This window comes from Spermophilus citellus (assembly GCF_964194105.1).
Source record: "Spermophilus citellus genome assembly, chromosome: 9".
Lineage (NCBI taxonomy): Eukaryota > Metazoa > Chordata > Mammalia > Rodentia > Sciuridae > Spermophilus > Spermophilus citellus.
The window spans coordinates 70,334,404-70,353,738 of NC_138191.1; the positions used below are offsets into that span (position 1 = coordinate 70,334,404).

The window sequence follows — 19,335 nt, forward strand, 5'->3', positions numbered from 1 at the left end:
ATAATTGAAACCAATAACTTTCTCTTCATCTCAGAAGATTAAAGCCTTTTAGATCCTCAACACACAAAAGAAATTATTAACCAGACACTTAAAAGAAACAAAAGTAGAAAAATTTCAACCAGCTCTCATTGCACTGTAACCATTTTAACTTGTTATTTAAAAATCTTATTCATTCCAATGATCTGGAATTTAAAGAGGAAGGTAATCAGTGTGATACTGAGGTTCATTATCTAGTGTTTGTAATTCAGAAAGATGGATGGAGAAGCAGAAAATGAAAGGGCACTGCCTTACACTGCAGCATTTCAGGTTACTGGTCTCAATACCTTTGAAAGCCATTTTTACTTCCTGTATCATAATAATATGTAATATAAACATCTGTTTGCATTCTGTGAATTCAGCTGCAAACCTAATAATATTGATTTATTAGGCGAATGCATTATTTGTCTTGTGAACATCAAAAGAAAGAGAACAAACTAAATATGAATGGAATTAAACAAGGGCATACTCGTTAAAAGGCTCAGCACAAAAAGCATAATACCTCCAAATATATGTAACTTTCAGTAGTTTACAGACATAGTGATACATAAATTTTTGATTTTATACTGAACAAAGAGCAATGAAGCTGGTTTTAACATACATAACTAAATTATTTATGTTAGAAGTCAAAGCCCTAAATCACCAATGTGTATCATATTAAAACGTTCCAACCCACCTTCTGAGCCAGCTGATTTACCCAGTGTGAGGTACAGTTGCTAAGATCGGGGCCCTTAGGGTTCCATGTTCCAGTGGAAACCATGCAGAGATATGAAGCAGTTCCTACAACAGATGTAGAAAACAACAGGGAAATTGAAACCATTTTTCTGCATGCATTCGGGAAATCGGCTATGATGATCCTAGTCTGTGTGTTAAATTTTGAATAAACACTAATGGGAGAAGTTGACAATAACTGACAAAAAGCAGAGTATAATGCCAATTATAAGCAGTAAATATAAACTTAGCAATAGAAATATCAGACATTTACAGCAAGCAAACAAAAAGCCCTTTGTTTTCTTGGGACTTGTCCAAAGTAATGCTTATGAGAAAGGCAGCTGCACAGGGCTTCACTAGGGTCCTTAGGCAAAGCTTGACCTGGGTTTTGAGAGGCAGAGCCAATTGAACTTACATCAGTTATCTATAGATGCTATATTACTAAAGTAACAGAAAAAAATAAAATCAGCTACTGTAAATATCTCTTCCTTCAAATAAAATCACTTTAGTACAATTTGAAATCTACTTACTAACTTTAGAAACATTTTATACACGTTGTTTTACAGGAAATACCTCTTGTTCCCTTGGGACACGGCCGCTCAACCATCATTCCCCTTTGTGTCTGAGGCCACTTTATCCCCCTCGCGTCTAATGCTTCGCAGAATCTCTCTGGCAGGGGAAAAATATTTGTTACAGGAGGAATTTTGGTTGTAGAAACTGCTGGAGGTGGTTTTGTTCCCTTGCTTCCTTCCTGGGATCCAGCTACAGTTGTGCTCATGGGGCCTTTCTGTGAAGTAGTGCTTGTGGTTGATACTGTGGTTTTGAACAGCTCAGCTGAAGAAGTTATTGTCACAGCTGTGGTAGGCACTATGGAAAAAAGATGAGTGTATTAATCTCCAACACACCCTTGCACTTGTACACAGGCAGGCATGTGTGAATGTGCACGTGCGCGCGCGTGCACACACACACACACACACACACACACACACAAACATGAACACAACCCTACCCGTCCATATGTCCCCAGCACAACCAACAGAATTACTGACAACATCAATAAGGTGGAAGAAGAAGAAGAAGAAATCCGTTCATTTATTTCAATTTTTTCATATTGTTCGCTAAAAGATGGTAACCTGGATTTTACTATAGCTTTGCTTGTAAGACTTGGTGCTAGGTTTACTTCTCATTGAGATATTAGATAGTGCAGTTCCAAGTATAACTTCATAATATACCATCTAACAGGAAATGAAGGGTAGTTTATAATGTGGGAAAATTTCTATTCTTATATAAACTTGCACTCTATAAACAAATTCAAAATATCAACAAATGTCTGACAATTATATGTAGTTAAGACAATAAAAAAAGATTTAAAGTCACCCACTCTATATCTTGCAGAGAAATAAATACTGTGACATCTTTTCACCCAGCAGCCATTCTTGCTTGAGAGATTTTTTGAGCATGCCTGATTAGATTCAAACAGAAGATAAGCTTGGCATGCTTGTGCTGTTTTAGTAAGGAAATATCTCAGGCTTTGGCTTCTTTACTTTTGCAAGGTAGGTATGAAGCAGCAGCTACTTCCGGTCAGAAGTGATAATGTAACATCAAGATAAAAGGTTAGATCAAATCATAGCTAATTTGAAAACAACCCTCTAAATCTTATGGACCCTTAAAAGAGAATATAAAAGGAACTACAGCTACACAATTTCAAAGGAGAACATTTCTTTTTTAGTAAAGGCTGTTTTTCGCCTTTTGACATTACTTTCAAACAGTTAAGTCAGCCAGGTTAAAAAACAATGGAGCTCAATGTTTTCTCCATTAATTATCATTTAATTAATTTAAATGAAAACAAAAATCTGTCAGCAAAAAATTAATACTACCATTTAAATTCTGTTAAATTAGATCACACTAAAGTTTTACCAATACATACTTAATTTTAAATTAAGAGTACAAAAAGCTAAAAATAGCTATTTAAAAATCATCTTATAAAACATTCATTGTTTCATGTAATGAATGAGAAACAAGATACAATAATACAACTTATTAGAAAAGTTCCTATTATCACTAATATATTTAGTACTTTAAACTGTGATCCACAAATATTATTTAATTCTGACACAATTGGGAGTATACTAAGTTTACCAGAAAAAGTAGTTTGTACATTTTTCCAGCTCTTTACTGATGAACTTCCTGTTATCAATAAATACACATTGTCTTCCTTTTCCCTTCTATCTCAAGAGAAACTTCTTAAGCACATGTTTCATTTCCAGGGCATAATTTATTGACCATATGAGAGATGCCTGTTTACATCACTCAAGCATCATGCCCAGCCAGCTGCTGCAGAAACCTATTCAAACCTGTCTATCTTTCTGTAAAGCACTTCCCTGACATCTTGTTAAACCTCTGTAATTTTCTTTTGATTACAATGCAGCTAGGCTTTCAGTGCTTTCTCAATTAACATTTGTCAAAAGCATCACAATCTTTTGCAGAAGCGTCAAATCACTGCTACGGAATCAAGTCTTAAAGGGGAAACAGGAACCAGAGCAAAAAGAGAAAAGGGCAGAACAAAATGGTTTAGTGTTATACCATCTATGTATTCCTCGACACTGTACTAATTAGTATACATTTAGTCACTGAACTATGCAGAGCAGTGGTTTGTTAGATAACCATCAGTAAAGACTCATAATAACTGAGTCAAGGCAGATAATAAAATGATCTCCATTAAAAGCAAAAAATGTCATGCAACATCCTACAGCCATGTTTCCATGCATTCCTTAGGTCGATAGATTTTCACCTTTTGACCATGAAAAGAGGACTGAAAGGAATCAACACAGTCTTCAAAAGTAAATGAGTAAAATATTGGGATTTCATCAAAGTAATCTTTAAATGACAAAACTAAACCCTTTAGAGGCAAAGCTAGTATTCTAGAATTTTCCAAGATTGGAATTTAGTAATACTCAAAGGAAAGAAATTTTTTAAAAAAATGTTTTAAGCTAGAAATGCAGCTTCCACAGGTGGAAAAAAAGTCCCAGAAGGGCATCTGGCAATGATAAAAGTTTACACTTATTCAGCATTTATGTGCCAGATGCTGTGCCAATCACCATTAATGGATCAACAGATTGCCTTATTTAATCCCTACCACACCCCCATGAAATAGACACAAAATTATCTTCCTTTCACAGATGTGGAAAGTGAGTGATGGGGAAATTAAATGAATTGTTTATGGTCACATGACAGCCCTCTTAAATTCTTCAATCTTATGTTTCTAAGTAAAAGATTTTCATAGACTCTGAAAAATGTATGGCATCCATCAAAGAAACTTACCCTTATTTTTTTACACGATTTTGTGTAAATCTCCAAAATAACAATAACTATATAATATATAAATTATAGATATAATATTTGAGAGAAGATAACTTAAAAACTTGAGCAATAAATTTATGAAACTTACATGGCAAAAGGTTTAAAGCTCAAGAATATCCTGTGAGTAGTAGGAAACATGACATTTCACAATAGCATTATAACTCAAATCCAAATCCTTTTGTACAAGGCTGTTTATCATAATACCATATCAAGCATTCGTATGAACTGAATCAGCATTCTGGCCACCCTTTGTCATTTGATTACTGATACCTGAGACACAGTGCTAATTAACACATTTATTTACTTGCCCATGAAGATTTCAACAAACATATAGAATGGCTCAATTTACTATGGTAGTATTTACCAAGAGCTTGTTATTTATTACAAGCTTCTTTCTGTACCAAAGACTTGGAGGAAATACCCATTTCTGCTAAGTTAATATTCCCTTTACCAGGGTCCAACAACTCACCCATTGCTCACTCATTGAATGAACTCCAGCTAGAGTGAGTCTGTAGCCTAGTAAGGCAAAAAATGAGCATGAGGAAATGTTGACCATTTCCTAAGTAACAAAACTGGCTCCCTTGCTGAAAATTCTCCCTCATATCAGGGGAACATTTTACTTCACAGTCTGAAACAAATATTCCACAACTGCCAAAACTCAAGAAAAGATACAATGTTTTGTTGATAATATTGGGGATATCCAATGTGTAGAAAGAGGTAAGTAAATAGGAAGCAATTCAAATTAACAAATGGAAGAGTTAAAATAGGACTAGATAGGGTTTTTCCCAAGCTCACTTTAGAGAGAGAGAGAAAGGAAATCAGAGTTTTAGTGAAATGAAGGAAATGAACTATAAAAAGACAAAATAAAGCTAAAAATCAACTTCAAAATATCAGGATACAAATAATTATGCTTGTACTGTCAGGCATAAAAAGGTTTGGAATTAAAAGGGGATAAAGCACTGAAATGGATACACAGCAAAGAGAACATAATGAAGAAGGAAAGAAATAGATACTTCAAATAGACTTTCATCTTGACCACATACATGGTAGCATATCCACCTCCAGAAGACTTTTAGGTATGAATTTTAACCAAATTAAGTGAATCAGTGCTTTACTGATGGCAAAGACCTAATTTCTGACTGTTCTGTCTTTTGAGTTTCTTAGATCTTGCTTCCGGAAAGCTGACAGTGGCTTATTGATTTGACCTAAATCTACGGGCCAGAACAGTCCTGCACAGTCCCACCTATGGGCATATAGATAACCCACATCCTGCAAGACAGAGACCGGAATCTCTAAAAGCCTATGAAGAAAAACTATAAGGAAGGAGAAAATAAGAATATGGGTCAAACATCAGCATGAGAAATTTAGGTCAGATAAAATTCTTTATTACTTAGGGTTTAATAAGGGGTCAATATGAATTTTTACATTCTGGGAATACTTAACTACGGTTATTTTGGATGATAAAACACTATTGTGATAATACAAACTTCCTACACATGTCTAAGCTACTCATTTTCAAAGGTTGCAACTGCTCTTTCCAAAAAAGCATCTAAATTATCAAAGATGTTTTCATCTCAAATGCATCAACATATTGACTAGAATACATGCCACATGTGGAGAAAGACATGGTTACTCATCCTTGTAAGGATGAAGAAAGTTGTGACAAGTAATGACTCTTGGTTGAACTGAATCTACACTAAACTTCATTCACAATCCTTTGGGTGTTGCCTGATTAGGAATTTGCGGTTGCTAAAGCCTTTTCTTTGCTTTTCTTCTCCTAACAAGGTGAAAAGATTTACTGCCACCCAAGAAAAATGTAACAATTGTCAGAGTAATGTGGATTACAAAAAGGTTAACACAAGGATCAATACGATTATGGCCCATGCCTAAAGTCTGTCAATGTCTCAAGTTTGCCTTTGAGAAACCTGTAGGATAAAGGAGAAGCACTGGAGTAGCTTTTGGGGAAAACAAAACAAAACTGAAATACATGAAGCAAACCAAATTGCTTTCAAGAGGAAACAGATATGTATAAATTTTTTAAAAATGACTCACAGCTACTGTCAATAAACATTCCATGCTCTAAAAGAAGATTAAATGACTGAAACTTCAACAATGGACATTACTACTAATATCTTAAATGAAAAAAATCTAAGTCTACATGATTTTAAGAAAAGGGTGCCACACACTAAGTCAATACATCATTATTACTCTTATTTATAAACAAAATGCACATCTTAGAGCTCTATAAATACTCAAATTAGAAATTCAATTACAAAAAGCTGTAACTTCTCTCATTAAGAACTATGTAATGTTTTGAAGGACCAACAATAAAAAAAAAAAAAGCTGTAACTTGTTTTGAGGTCCTAGCAGTATGACAATATTTAGAACTTATTAATAGCATATCTTAAATGAATGGATATAAGTTTGTAGATGAATACATTTATGCATATTGCATTAACAGAAAAAAAATGTTTCACCCTGTTGAAAAGATTAGTCACTCCAAAACCTTCCAGTCTCTAAAATTTTGAAGCAACTTAATTTGAAAACTCCATTTAAGTCAGTAAATGGAAATTTAATTCACATCTTAAATGCACAAATATCAATGTTCAAGTAGAAAAGACATAATTAGTGCAAGGTTCATAATAATACATTAACAGGTTACTCTTTTATCTTAAGTATGAGGTAATCTTTTAATAAAGAATTCATTTATTTTATACTCAAAAATCTTTCTCATAGAAATGAAATCACTTGATCTGCCAAAATATATTTCCAAAAATGTAGCATTAATTTGTTAAGTAATGCTTGTCCACAAAGACACCCAAAGAGAACACAAATCAAAAAATGCTAACAGATCTCTCATTATAAATCATCACTTGAGATCACTTAATGCTTAGTCCATGTGTGACAGTCATAAAAATATTGATTTTAAACTGTCCTAATGTATCAGGAAATAAAAATGTGTAATTTTACATGATGAACTAGAAAGATGTTTGAGGACTGCCTCTCCCATCCAGAGAACAAGACTCCAAAACTTCAGAACACTTACACCTGGCATTGTACATCAAACCTAGTCGCTCCTCTGGGACTTCCTAACACACATTTCCTTTAACCACTGGCGCCAAGAAGTTAAAAGGTCTGCACACAGAGTATCATCAATTCAGAAGCCAGGTGAGGGGAAAAAAAAAAGCTAACAGGTTTGTAGCTGGTACTGTATTTTCAGCAATAAAAAACTAAACTGAGTAATGATGCTACAATCTCATAAAGCCAACATTTAAGTGAAGAAACTCAGAAAAGAAAATGGAACCAAATATACCTCCTCATATTCTTTGCTTTAACTATGAGAAGGGGAAGAAAATAAGGGAGAAAATTAATAAGTCTTTTACTAGTAAGTTCCTTATGAAAAACATAAGCATTAACAAGTAAGCATTCTTACCTTGGGCAGGATCAGGTGGACCAAACTCCAGAGAGTATCGTAAAATAAAGTTATTGTTCCACACGTAGAGTTGGTTGTCTCTTGGATTGTAATCCACCGCAGCAATGTACTGGTACTGGTTGGGAAAGGGAACATCTACATATTCTCCTCGGTTTAATCGGGTGTTATAGATGTAATCGATTGCATTCTTGCCTGTTTCACTTTCATTGTCTTGATAAACTGACCTGACCACATAAAGGACTCCACATATCATAAAAGCATTTGATGCGGCACGTTTGTCATATACAGTCTCCCAGGTTGCTTCAAATCGAAGAGTGTATGGATTCAGCTGACTAATGACTATCATTCCATTGTTCTGTTCAGTGGCATAAATGACCCACAAGCCATTCTCATCAACTGCTAGGTCGATATCCGTCTTTCCTCCCCATCGGTATGGAGAGGTATCATGGTAGTTGGCATAGTTAATTATGGCCTCTCCGCTCTTAATTCTAGTCCTCAAGTCAAATTTCACAATATTCCTTGTTCTTTCTTTGTTAAAGAAGACAGCACCATCATATACCACAAATCCAGTACCATCTACTCGATTTGGAAGTTTATATGTTGTTGTTTGGCGACTGTTTTGGAAATCTTCTAAAGAAGCATACTCTATTAAAGTATCAGTGCGGTAGGGAGTCCAGGGCATGAAATAAATTTTATCGGCAGCCTGAAGAGGGTCCTTGCACCAAGCACCTGCCTTTTGTTCAGCTTCATATATACATGAGGAGTCCACAATTGCTTTCAAGGTCCCAGGGCACACAAAAACTAACAGTCACAGAGAAAAGACAAGAATTAAGCCAAGTTAAAAAAAAAAAAAATTTACACAGGTAATCACAAAGTTTTATTGATCACAAAACAAAAAAGAAAAATTTGTTTTATTAGCATTTAATTTTACCAAACTTTAAACTTAAAACAAGCACTACCATTCTTTTCTGAAGTGACCATAATCGAATACCATCCCACAAAGTGGTCAGGGTTTATTTTCATAAACACAAACCTATGTGTAAGATCATTCATAATTGAACTGAGAATTTAAGTTTTTGGTGGGTTTTTGTAATAAATGGTTTAAAACTTTGAGCTTATGCATCAAATATTTTATTCCAAACATTATACTCTCCAACCCCTTGCCCACCTATAAGCCCCCCAAAGTAAAACTACAAAATAAGAGAAATAAAACAGAAAACCCATTGTGAAGACTTATTTAGAACTTTTACAAAAGTTAAAGGTGCTTTGACTTAAGGAACATAAATATTCGGAAAATGCAATTAGGAGCAGAGAAAAGTAAATATAAGGAAAGCAGTGATGAACGACCAGGAGACCCTGTAACCATGGCATGCTATGAGAGGGTTCTGGAAGCCAGGCAAGATGACACTTCAATAACAAGAAAATATCCAAGGGTGTTGGGAAAAGAGACAAAAAGAAACAGAGAAAGGGCAGCTGCCCCTCGCCGACTTCAGAACTTTTACCCCATCACCAGATTTAGCAGTCACATAATTTCATTGTAAACAGTCGACTTCTTTATGAGGTGCATTTATGAGATCCTGCTGATTATTTTAATGTAGGAAGGTCGTGGGAGAGGGGAGGGAGGAGGTTAACATCCATAAGGCACATAACAGGGAGCTGGGGTTCAGACTGTATACGTTATTTACCTTTTTGCTCCACTTCTATTTTAAGCATCGGAAGAAAAATAAAAAAAGGTGCAAGGAAAAAAGAAAGAAGATTAAAATAAATTGACTATTAGTCTAAGACTGAATTCGTAATAGATGCTAAATATAGGAAGAATATGTTGTTGTACTACTTTGGATAAAGAGAAACACACACAGGAAAACCTAGCAGGAGAAAGATTCTAAAGTTACATAAAAGAACATGGATCAATCATTTTAGTAGATTAAGGAGGCAATACAAATATGCTGGCATGTTGCTTCACTTAGTGTACCTGAATAAATAATGAAACTCTTCACTAATGCAAGCTATACATACTCTTGCCTCTCCAAAGTCACTCAGCATTCTTATTAAGATTTTCTTTACATATGTACGCTATCGACATAAATGCATGCACAGGTGTACCATCCCCATTTATCTTATGTGAACTCAATTATTAAAATGACTAAAATTATATAACAACAGGAAAATACATTTATAAAATGCCATTTTGACTTTGAATTTTAGGTCAAATTTAATAAATAATGATATGGTAACATTTTATTCAAAGATATTTATATAAGAAATACATAATTATGTACCTCAGTACATATTTCAATTGTTTTTCTATTATCTTCTAGTCCTAGAAAAATTAATCATAAACATAAGAAAGATGCCTCCTTTTCAGGAATATTATCAATCTCCCCTCAGCCCCAATAGGGATTGTGAAGGGTGAGGTAAGCTAGTACCTTCTTACCCATTAAGGATTAGTAAAATTATGTATTTAGGTATAGAGACTTTATATTACAAAATTCTTACTGAATTTTCTATATCACAGATATATCAAACTTGTACTACTAAGTCTATAAAAAAAAGTAAGCAAAATACATACAAGGGAAAAGCAAGCACAGTAGGCAAGGAGAAAAAGGAAGAAAGAATTATGGTTAGCTTATTATGACATTTTCCACTATCATTAATTTACACAGAAAGCAAGCCAGCATGCAACGACAATCATACCAAGCATTCAAAGCAAATACCTTGACTCCACAGACCCCATAAAAGGTAAATGCTTTCATAAAACAAACCTGATTAGTACAGTTATATGAGGTTGAAAAAAAAATAAAAGAAACAAAACCCCTACAAATTTAAAGAAGTGGATTATATACTTAGGAAGGGTGCTATATAAGATCCTTGTTGGTAAATAGTGCTCTAATAACTAGAAACCATAAAGTACTATTTTAAATGTATGTAGGCTTTGAAGTATGTTGCCTGAACTTCATAAAAATGACTAGACTGATGCCTATGTTTCTCCCTCTTCCCATGCTAAAATGCATTAGGGTGTGCTAATACTACATCTCCAAACTGATTACTCAAAGAAAGTGTAGTATTATATTAAGTGTTCTTATCTTGATTCATTTTTTAAATTATAATTATTTGTTAGGATTAAATTTGAACTTTTTAAATACCTTTGGGAGAAACATATCACACAAACATTTGTGCCACAGAAACAGCATATAAATTTCTACGTTAAGTCACAACTTCCCCTAACCAATTTGGTCTTAAATTTAACCACTTTCAGGAAACATACTTTTTCTATAATGTGTGATTCTGACTACATCTGGTACACAGGAGAGATTCAGTGTTGCTGTCTTGGAAACAATACTTGTTTATAAACCACCTGTCCTAAAATGGTTCTACAGTGAAGAGCAAAAATATACCTGCTTAGAATCATTAATAAAAGGGCATTGTGGAAAAATGGTAAGAGAAATCATCAGTGTTGTGAATTCTCAGAATATATTTATACACAGCTGTGTTTTTATTCCTAAGGAAAGGAAGAGTTTACTAAAATAAATCAATTAATTTTATTCATTTGATACATTTTATTAAAATGACAGTGTAGTTACTGAGAAAAATATCATACAGAGAAATCTTAATTTACTTGTGATATAACTACTATCATTTATTTGAAAGGAAAAGAAAACGGATACGAATTGTCTTCAATTTATAGCTCTGGTGAAAACTGGGAAATAACATCCAAATGTAATAATAAAAAAAAACTTTGGATGATTAACGAATCATGTAAGATATAAAATTTTAAAACAAAAGACAATTCCTACATAATGATTTTTATGAAAACCCAAAGGATAGATATGTCGAATCAGCCAAGTCTATCAACCAGAATATAAAAATAATAAAATTAATGAAATCAGCAATCTTTATCACATGCCATATACTGAAACTTGTCTTAAGAGGCTCTACTAATTAATTCATAATGATACATTTACTTTTCTATAGACCAAACACACAAGTACATGATCCACTGACATCAGTGGAGGACTACACAGATACACAAGACAAGAATTTACCCAAACTAACTGCAGCCTACATACTCTGTATCTGAAGTGACACACTATTTCATTTTGAACAATCTCACACTTATTTATTAGTAATGATTAGTCAATAGCAAAGCTATTGTCATTCTCATTAAATATATCTCATACCTAACATGGAATCATTAGCATGTACAATGGAAATTTGAAAAAAGAGGGTACCCAAATGAAAAACACATACTACCCATAGGATGCAAAATCCCAAGCTGCTTACTCTCCTTTATCCTCCAAGATCCTGGAACTTCTTTTAAATACACATATATGCAATTTGTAACAGTTGGTCAACAACAAAGAATGCCTTATATACATGCATTGTTGGTGCAAAGGTTATCTGGGCAAGTACCAAAGTCACATATTATACATGTGCCTGTTTATAAACAAATTAAAATGAACCAAAACAACAGTATTTCTAATGCTATCTGACGAGCAAATTTATTGTGAATTTTTCATAAGTCATGAAAAATTTCTGAAATTGATTTTTGCTAGAAGGAAACAGTTTGGGTATAAGGTCTTGGAGGATGCGTTTTAGCAGAAACTGGCATAAAGCCAAGTGAAAACAAAAGGGATTAAATGTGATCTGATTTCACAAGAAAGTGTGAAATGGGGATGTAAGTTTTTCAAAATACAAATACACTTTTTAAAACAATGAGAAAATAAAAGCTAGATGCTTAAAATAAAAGGAGGTGTGAGCAAAGGATATAATAGCACAACATCCCTCCCCGCCAACAAAGGGAACAAAGCACAAAAAATAAATAAGTAAATAAATGGAGAGGAAACCAAGAAAGAAATATGGAAACACATGGTCCTATATAAGAATTAGAATAATCTAAAAAGACCTCTTGAATTTAAATAGTAGTCAAGATCATATAATTTATAGTGTGTCACTACTGTACGGTATATAGGAATTGTAATTACTTCTATTCTTTAGCAAGGAGTGCTTTAAAATAAAAAGCCATAGACTTATTGCTGCCTCGTGCAACATCTAGAAAAGTAACAGCAAATTATTTACTGTGTTTCTTTTTATTTTAAATGACAAAAACTAAAAAGAACAAATACTTCTCTGAATATAGCTATTTGCAAGTTTAGTGCACAATGTACAATACTTCTGGAGAACTGAAAAAGTAAAATTTTGAAAGTTAGATGTTCCAGAAGATATCCACATTTTCCTTTCTTTAACAGCGCAAGAAATTACTTAAGAGTCTGAAAATAATATTTGCTTAACACTGTTCTTGGTCTATAGACTAGATAACAGGAACTGGTTCCAGAAAGACACAATTCTTGGCAGCTCTGACTGATTCCACTGTTTGGGAATGGATGCTGTATTCCTTCTCTAATTTGAGGACAGAAACCATGCTGAATTCAAGTGAAAGGGACTTCATGGAACAAAATTTTGGTTAGCTCAAAAGAATACAATGTTCCTCTAGTGGCACAGGAGAATGATTATATAAGCCACCAACACTACACACTGGAGAAATGATATAGAGATCAGTGCACTCAGTAGGCTTCCAATCCTACAAATGGTATAGAAAATACTGAAAACATAAAAAAAAAGCATCCATTTCACAGTAACACAGGAACACAGAGCAGGGATGAAAAGAAAAGATAATCTGTGTTTGGCCTTTAAATGATATCACAAAATGCCAATTTATCAAAACTGGCAGAGAGGACAGAGAGAGTGCCTTTAAAATATGTGTACGGATGTGTTACCAACACATTAGACACAGCATACCTATCTGGGTTGTTTTTGGTTTGCTTTTTTTCCTTTGAGACAGGGTCTCACTGTTACTCAGCATAGACTCAAACACCTGGCCTCAGGTGAGCCTCCTGCTTTAGACTCCCCAGAAGCAAGAACTACAGGCATGCCACCACATCTGGCTGCAAATCTGTTTTTGTTTTGTATTTTTTTTTAAATGGGAGAAAATGTGTAAAAACTTTCTCCAATCAGTAAAAGTTCTCCCGGAACACTTTTAATTCAAATACTTGTGAACTAATAATGACATGACTTACCCCTTTTCACCTTTCCCCATTTAAAAAGTAAATAGACAACTCTATCAAACTAGCTTGTGAAAATCAGGAAATATATTTAAACTTTTAAGTTGTCTAATATGTTGTGTTTTTTTCTTCCCCCTACTGAAAGTGTAGGAATATTTGAAGGAAAACTATACAGCATTAGAGTATAAATAAGCCAAAGCCTATCGAAAAAATTTGTTTTTCAATTTAATTTCAAATATGCCTCTGCAGGATTTTTAAATATGATGCTATAAAATTAAAATATGTACAAGATTTTGTTTGATTCATCTTTTTAAACATAAGATTTCATCACTGAATCTAGTAAAGGAATGCTCCCTTCAAGGACATGAATCAAAAAGGGCAACACTTGCCTCAGTTTCTGCAAGGGTAGCTTTTACAAAGTTACCACGACAGCAGGTAGCCATTCAAGTAGCTCAAGATTAAAACTGAAGTCAATTCCTCCTTTAGAAAACCATGAGCCAAACCAATTTGTCAGCAACTGGTATTGGGCAAAAGTACAGATTTCTATCTGCCCTATTGAATAGCTAATTCAAGTTTGTTTTCTGGAAAAACACTAGCCTTAAAAGCCAAACACTTAAGAACACAGACAGACACTTGGCCAGCATCACACTATGGCTTCCTTCCACACTTCATGAAGCTAATTGGAGTCCCGAGTCTGTTAGTGCTCTGCATGCATAATGGTTTTGTAGGCCATAAACATATGCTGCTTTCACATGTGTAGTCTTTCAGCATCAACGAAGAATGCCAGGGAAAGTGAAAAATATAAATTTCATACTTACTATAAGGAACACATTCATATTGGACTTCAAGATATTTGTATGTCCCAGGACATGGATCAGGAAATACATCTGACCCAGTAACTACTATACATTGTGTTCGATTGTTGCACCTGGAAAACAGAATGAATCAAACTTGTGTGACATATTTGATTGCTTTTACATATGAAATATTAATGTAGAACTAATTTGTATTTTCTTTAAGAAACCAGAAGCATAAAAAAAAATTCAAGTGGCATTAGGTTGTGCTACATTATTAAATAATTAAAGAAGTTATATTTCCTTTAACTTTGTGAGCTACAAAGTTAGATTAGGTTACACTAAATTTTAACTATAAGCAAAACACAGCTCATAGTTCTCCATTATTACAATATTATACATTTTAATTTGAATCTTTGACATATTCAACATGTACTAGGGGAGAAAAAGAGCTTACCAGGATACCTGCTGATATACTTAATAATTAAAATTGCAAATAATAATAATAATAATACTATGACCAGAAACATGTAATTATAAATTGAATAGCTAAGATGAAAGTTTTAATAATATAAAAACAATGTTAAAGCATCCTCAAATCCACTGTCTACACTCTTGAATACCAAGCTAGGAAATCTCACCTTACATATGATGGCCTGCATAAATGACAGAATCCTTTTAAAGCCTTTAGCACATACTAAATATCTAAGCATCATTTTTACCTTCATAGATCAATGTGCTCACACTATTAATGACAGGACAATGTACCTTGGTTCTTCTAAACATTAAAAAGAATGTCAGTAACATAAAGCATAAAGTGTCCTACATATAATTCTACAGAATTTTCTTTGGTTGTCATTTTCATCATCAAAAGTCGTAGAATTGAGTCAGAATTCTAGGCAAGATATTTAAGTTCTATAAACTGGTCCAGATGTTCTTTTTATAAGCTTGGTAAAGGCAAGAACTATTTCTTTTATAATTTAATTTGATTACAACCCCATAGAATGTAATGTTTGCAGGAGTTTTATTGTGTTTTCTGATCTTATATGCATTAAAAAGGCAAAGCAAGCAGAACAACAGCATAATAACAAAATTTATTTAACAATTTGAATACCAAATATTCTATAGTGCATAAAATAACCAAACTACAAAATAACACTACAAAGAATTCTGAAGAGGTGGCCCCATTTCTAGCACAACTAACCAAACGGCAGTAGAAGCAGAATCACGTTAAGAGGGTGGATATGTTAACTCATGCACCTTGGTGTCATCGACCCAGAACCAAGTTGCTTCTCTTTTGAAGACAGACAAAATGTGAAAACATTTACAAGCATAAATAAGCACACTTCATAATTCAAAATATACTATAGCAAACTTCAAATGGATCATAAATGTTAAATAAATGACAATGAATATTGCTTGTACAAATATTTAAAATAATGAGTAGCTTTCCTCATGAATACTCTATAATGCAGTGTGGCACTCATTTTCAAAACACACACATAACTGTAATGTTTAAGAACATGGACGATATACATGGTGTACTGTCAGTCTTTTACAATATTGTGTTTTTTTCTCTTTATGTTTCTCTTAAATTTGTTTACTAATTTGAAGACATTTGCCAGTGGTTCACCATTTATTGTAAATGAATTAATTTTACATGAGATATGAAAAATTGTGCTCTATATGTATAACATGAATTGTAAGGCATTCTGCTGTAATATAGTTAAAAAATTAATTTAAAAATCTACATGAATCACAAAACCTATTGTATATCCTGAAATTTAAAGAGCATGTGGATTTAGGGTTTCTCTAGCTCAATATCTAACGTTTCAATCAGTACAAAAACAGAATTCTGATGTTACATTTTTCTTCTTTCTTATATTGTACAACAAGAAGAGGTCTCACCACTTTTTTAAAGATGTTTGATCTCCCAGGAATCTTCAATCAGTAACCTGATCATCATCAAAAACTAATGTCCTTTTATTCCCTTTCTTGTGTTTATTCATACCTATAGGGATCCTCACGTTATCTCATGTTCACATCTCTCAGATATGAGGAATATAAACTTCTGTATGTCAGATATCCCTTTCATATACTCCCTCAGTATACATTTCATAACCATTCAACCAAATTCTGCTGTTTCCAATAACTTTAAAATACTATCATTGGGCCTGGGGCTATGGCTCAGGGCTAGTGTGCTTACCTAGTATGCGTGAGGCGCTGAGTTCAATCCTCAGCACCACATAAAAATAAATAAATACAATAAAGTTATTGTGTCCAACTACAACTAAAAATATATATTTTTAAAAATCACTCATTGTAGAAATTGCATAAAGTAACAATTCTACTAATGGACAAACTTGTTGTATACTTCATTACCCTTCCTTTCTCACTGAAGGCTCCTCTCATATCACCAAAGTATGAGTAGGGAAAAGAGAAAAGGGCTTGTCTTCAAGGTTGAAATAGATGAAGGAGAAAAGTACCTCAAAGATTTGAGAATCTATATCACCTTCCAAAAAATAAATATAAAATAAAGAATGCATTGTAGAGTACCAAATTTTCCCCATGATCAATCAGATGAATAAATATGACTTTGATATGGAATTAGAAACCTTTTATATTCTATTTCTCAATGTCACGGTACATTTTTCAAGAAGTAAATAAGACAGAAGCAATGCAGCTTCTCGTACAATTTTGATAGAACGAGGACCAATACCATAAAATGAAAAATAACTGCCCATATATAATCTTTCCCGAACAATTCTGCATTAATCATCTTACCACAATTATGAGTTAAAATTAATGTCAAAGGTGATTATGATAGTTTATGCCAACCCCATTATTTTTATTTCTTTAATCTCATTGTACAAAGCATTCACTTTAATGCAGTAAATAATGTTAACTCTGTGTCTGTTTTCTTAAGTGAAACTGAAGGGAAGAAAACTTAATGTAGTTCCTGCAAATAAAATTATATAGATTTCTAGAATTCACAGTATTTAGTGATATTAAAAATGTCATTTTACATTTGAAAATTCACAATATAGAAATATGAAGTATGAGAAATTAATCTTGAGGAAAAATTGGGAATTTTAGGACTGAAATAATAAAGAGTAAGCAAAAAAAAAGGAACTCAACTGTAAAAAGAATAAGAAAACCAGAGCCATGCTTACCAGTACCTTTATGCATGGAAATGAATCTAAGCTTTTAGAGAACCAAATTGTGAAAATAAAAATACAGACCATTTATTCCTTTGTGAATGAAGGAAATGGCCTTAAATTCTCCAATCAGAGTAAATTTGGAAACAGGAGGGGGAAAGAAATACCCAATATAATCTGTTAATGCTAAGAAAAATCTAAAAGTTCATTGACTGATAAACTGTCAGAAAGATTATAAAACTATCAATTGCTATCATTTCAAAAAATGGAGAAAAAGAAAGCAATTTCTTAGCCACAAAAGCAAAGTAAATTTCCACCAAGGGCTCAGCTTTAAGTTTTCATTCTATTTTAAATAAAATAAAGAGGCACACTAAGCCAAGAAAGGAAATGCATTCGGTGGTTTGCATTCTTAGTGCATAGTTTCTGGTGTGAATTTCTCCCTCTTCCCCCACATAAAAAGATTTTATTATCAATAAATTTATCATTGTATTAGCAATTAAAATATCAGTATTCTCTAGAATACCATGTGGATTTGTTACTATGTTGAGAACCTACACTTTTCTAAGATGTTAAGCATGAAAATTGAGTATAAATGAGTACAAGGCAGAAGAGAAAGAACAAGGATTTTAAAACTGATAAACCACTGGTCACAATTCAAAGAAACTGCAACTATAGTTCATCATAAAATAGTGGATACTAGACATGTTTTAAACATTTCAACTTTCAAATAACTGTTTTTTTTTTTTTTGTTGTTGTTGTTGTTGTTATTTTGTATTTATAAAGTTCACAGCTGAGTTGGGGTAGTTAAAACCATAGTGTTTTGCAAAGTGTGGTCTTCAAACCAGAATCAATTTGGGAGATTGTTAGAAATGCAAATTATCAGACCCATCCAGAAATACCAGCTTTCAGAAAGCCTGGGATTAGGTACCTAGTCATGGCAGTATTAAGGTTCTGATGGTGATTCTGAAGTTTGCTCAGATGATTGATTGAGAACTACTAACATAAAACATGATAGCTTTAGATGCTGTATTTAAAAATAAATTCATTGGATTAAAAAAATGTGGCATTTATACACAATGGAGTACTACGCAGCACTAAAAAATGACAAAATCATGGAATTTGCAGGGAAATGGATGGCACTAGAGCAGATAATGCTAAGTGAAGCTAGCCAATCCCTAAAAAACAAATGCCAAATGTCTTCTTTGATATAATGAGAGCAACTAAGAACAGAACAGGGAGGAAGAGCAGGAGGAAAAGATTAACATTAAACAGAGACATGAGGTGGGAGGGAAAGGGAGAGAAAAGGGAAATTGCATGGAAATGGAAGGAGACCCTCAATGATATATAAAATTACATATAAGAGGTTGTGAGGGGAATGGGGAAAAAAAAAAAAAAACAAGGAGAGAAATGAATTACAGTAGATGGGGTAGAGAGAGAAGATGGGAGGGGAGGGGAGGAGAGGGGGGATAGTAGATGATAGGAAAGGTAGCAGAATACAACAGTTACCAATATGGCATTATGTAAAAATGTGGATGTGTAACCGATGTGATTCTGCAATCTTTGTAATGTTTTGAACAACCAATAAAATAAAATAAATAAAAAAATAAAAATAAAAATAAAAATAAATTCATATGGTTACATATGCTTGAGCTCTATAAAACTAAATACCCGTAAAATAGAAAACAAGTTATGAGTTCAACTGAAGCAAGAGTATGTAACAAAATTTACAACAGTGTGTTCTTTCCTAATTTTAAACATAGGAATTAAGGGTTTTAGTTGTCCTG

The 19,335-nt window shown here is 33.3% G+C and overlaps 1 protein-coding gene across 11 annotated transcripts in view; it reads right to left on the reverse strand.

The window, feature by feature from the left end:
• The window catches only part of ADGRL2 (adhesion G protein-coupled receptor L2), a 190,329-nt gene that overhangs the window by 42,448 nt on the left and 128,546 nt on the right, over positions 1 to 19,335 (reverse strand). For all 11 annotated transcript variants that reach the window (XM_081306572.1, XM_081306570.1, XM_081306571.1 and 8 more), the window contains exons 4-7: positions 14,418 to 14,527; positions 7,541 to 8,341; positions 1,321 to 1,614; positions 713 to 816 (exon numbers count right to left, since the gene is read on the reverse strand). In XM_081306572.1, coding sequence (XP_081162698.1) covers positions 713 to 816; positions 1,321 to 1,614; positions 7,541 to 8,341; positions 14,418 to 14,527 — 1,309 coding nt within the window. The remainder of the gene's footprint in view (positions 1 to 712; positions 817 to 1,320; positions 1,615 to 7,540; positions 8,342 to 14,417; positions 14,528 to 19,335) is intronic.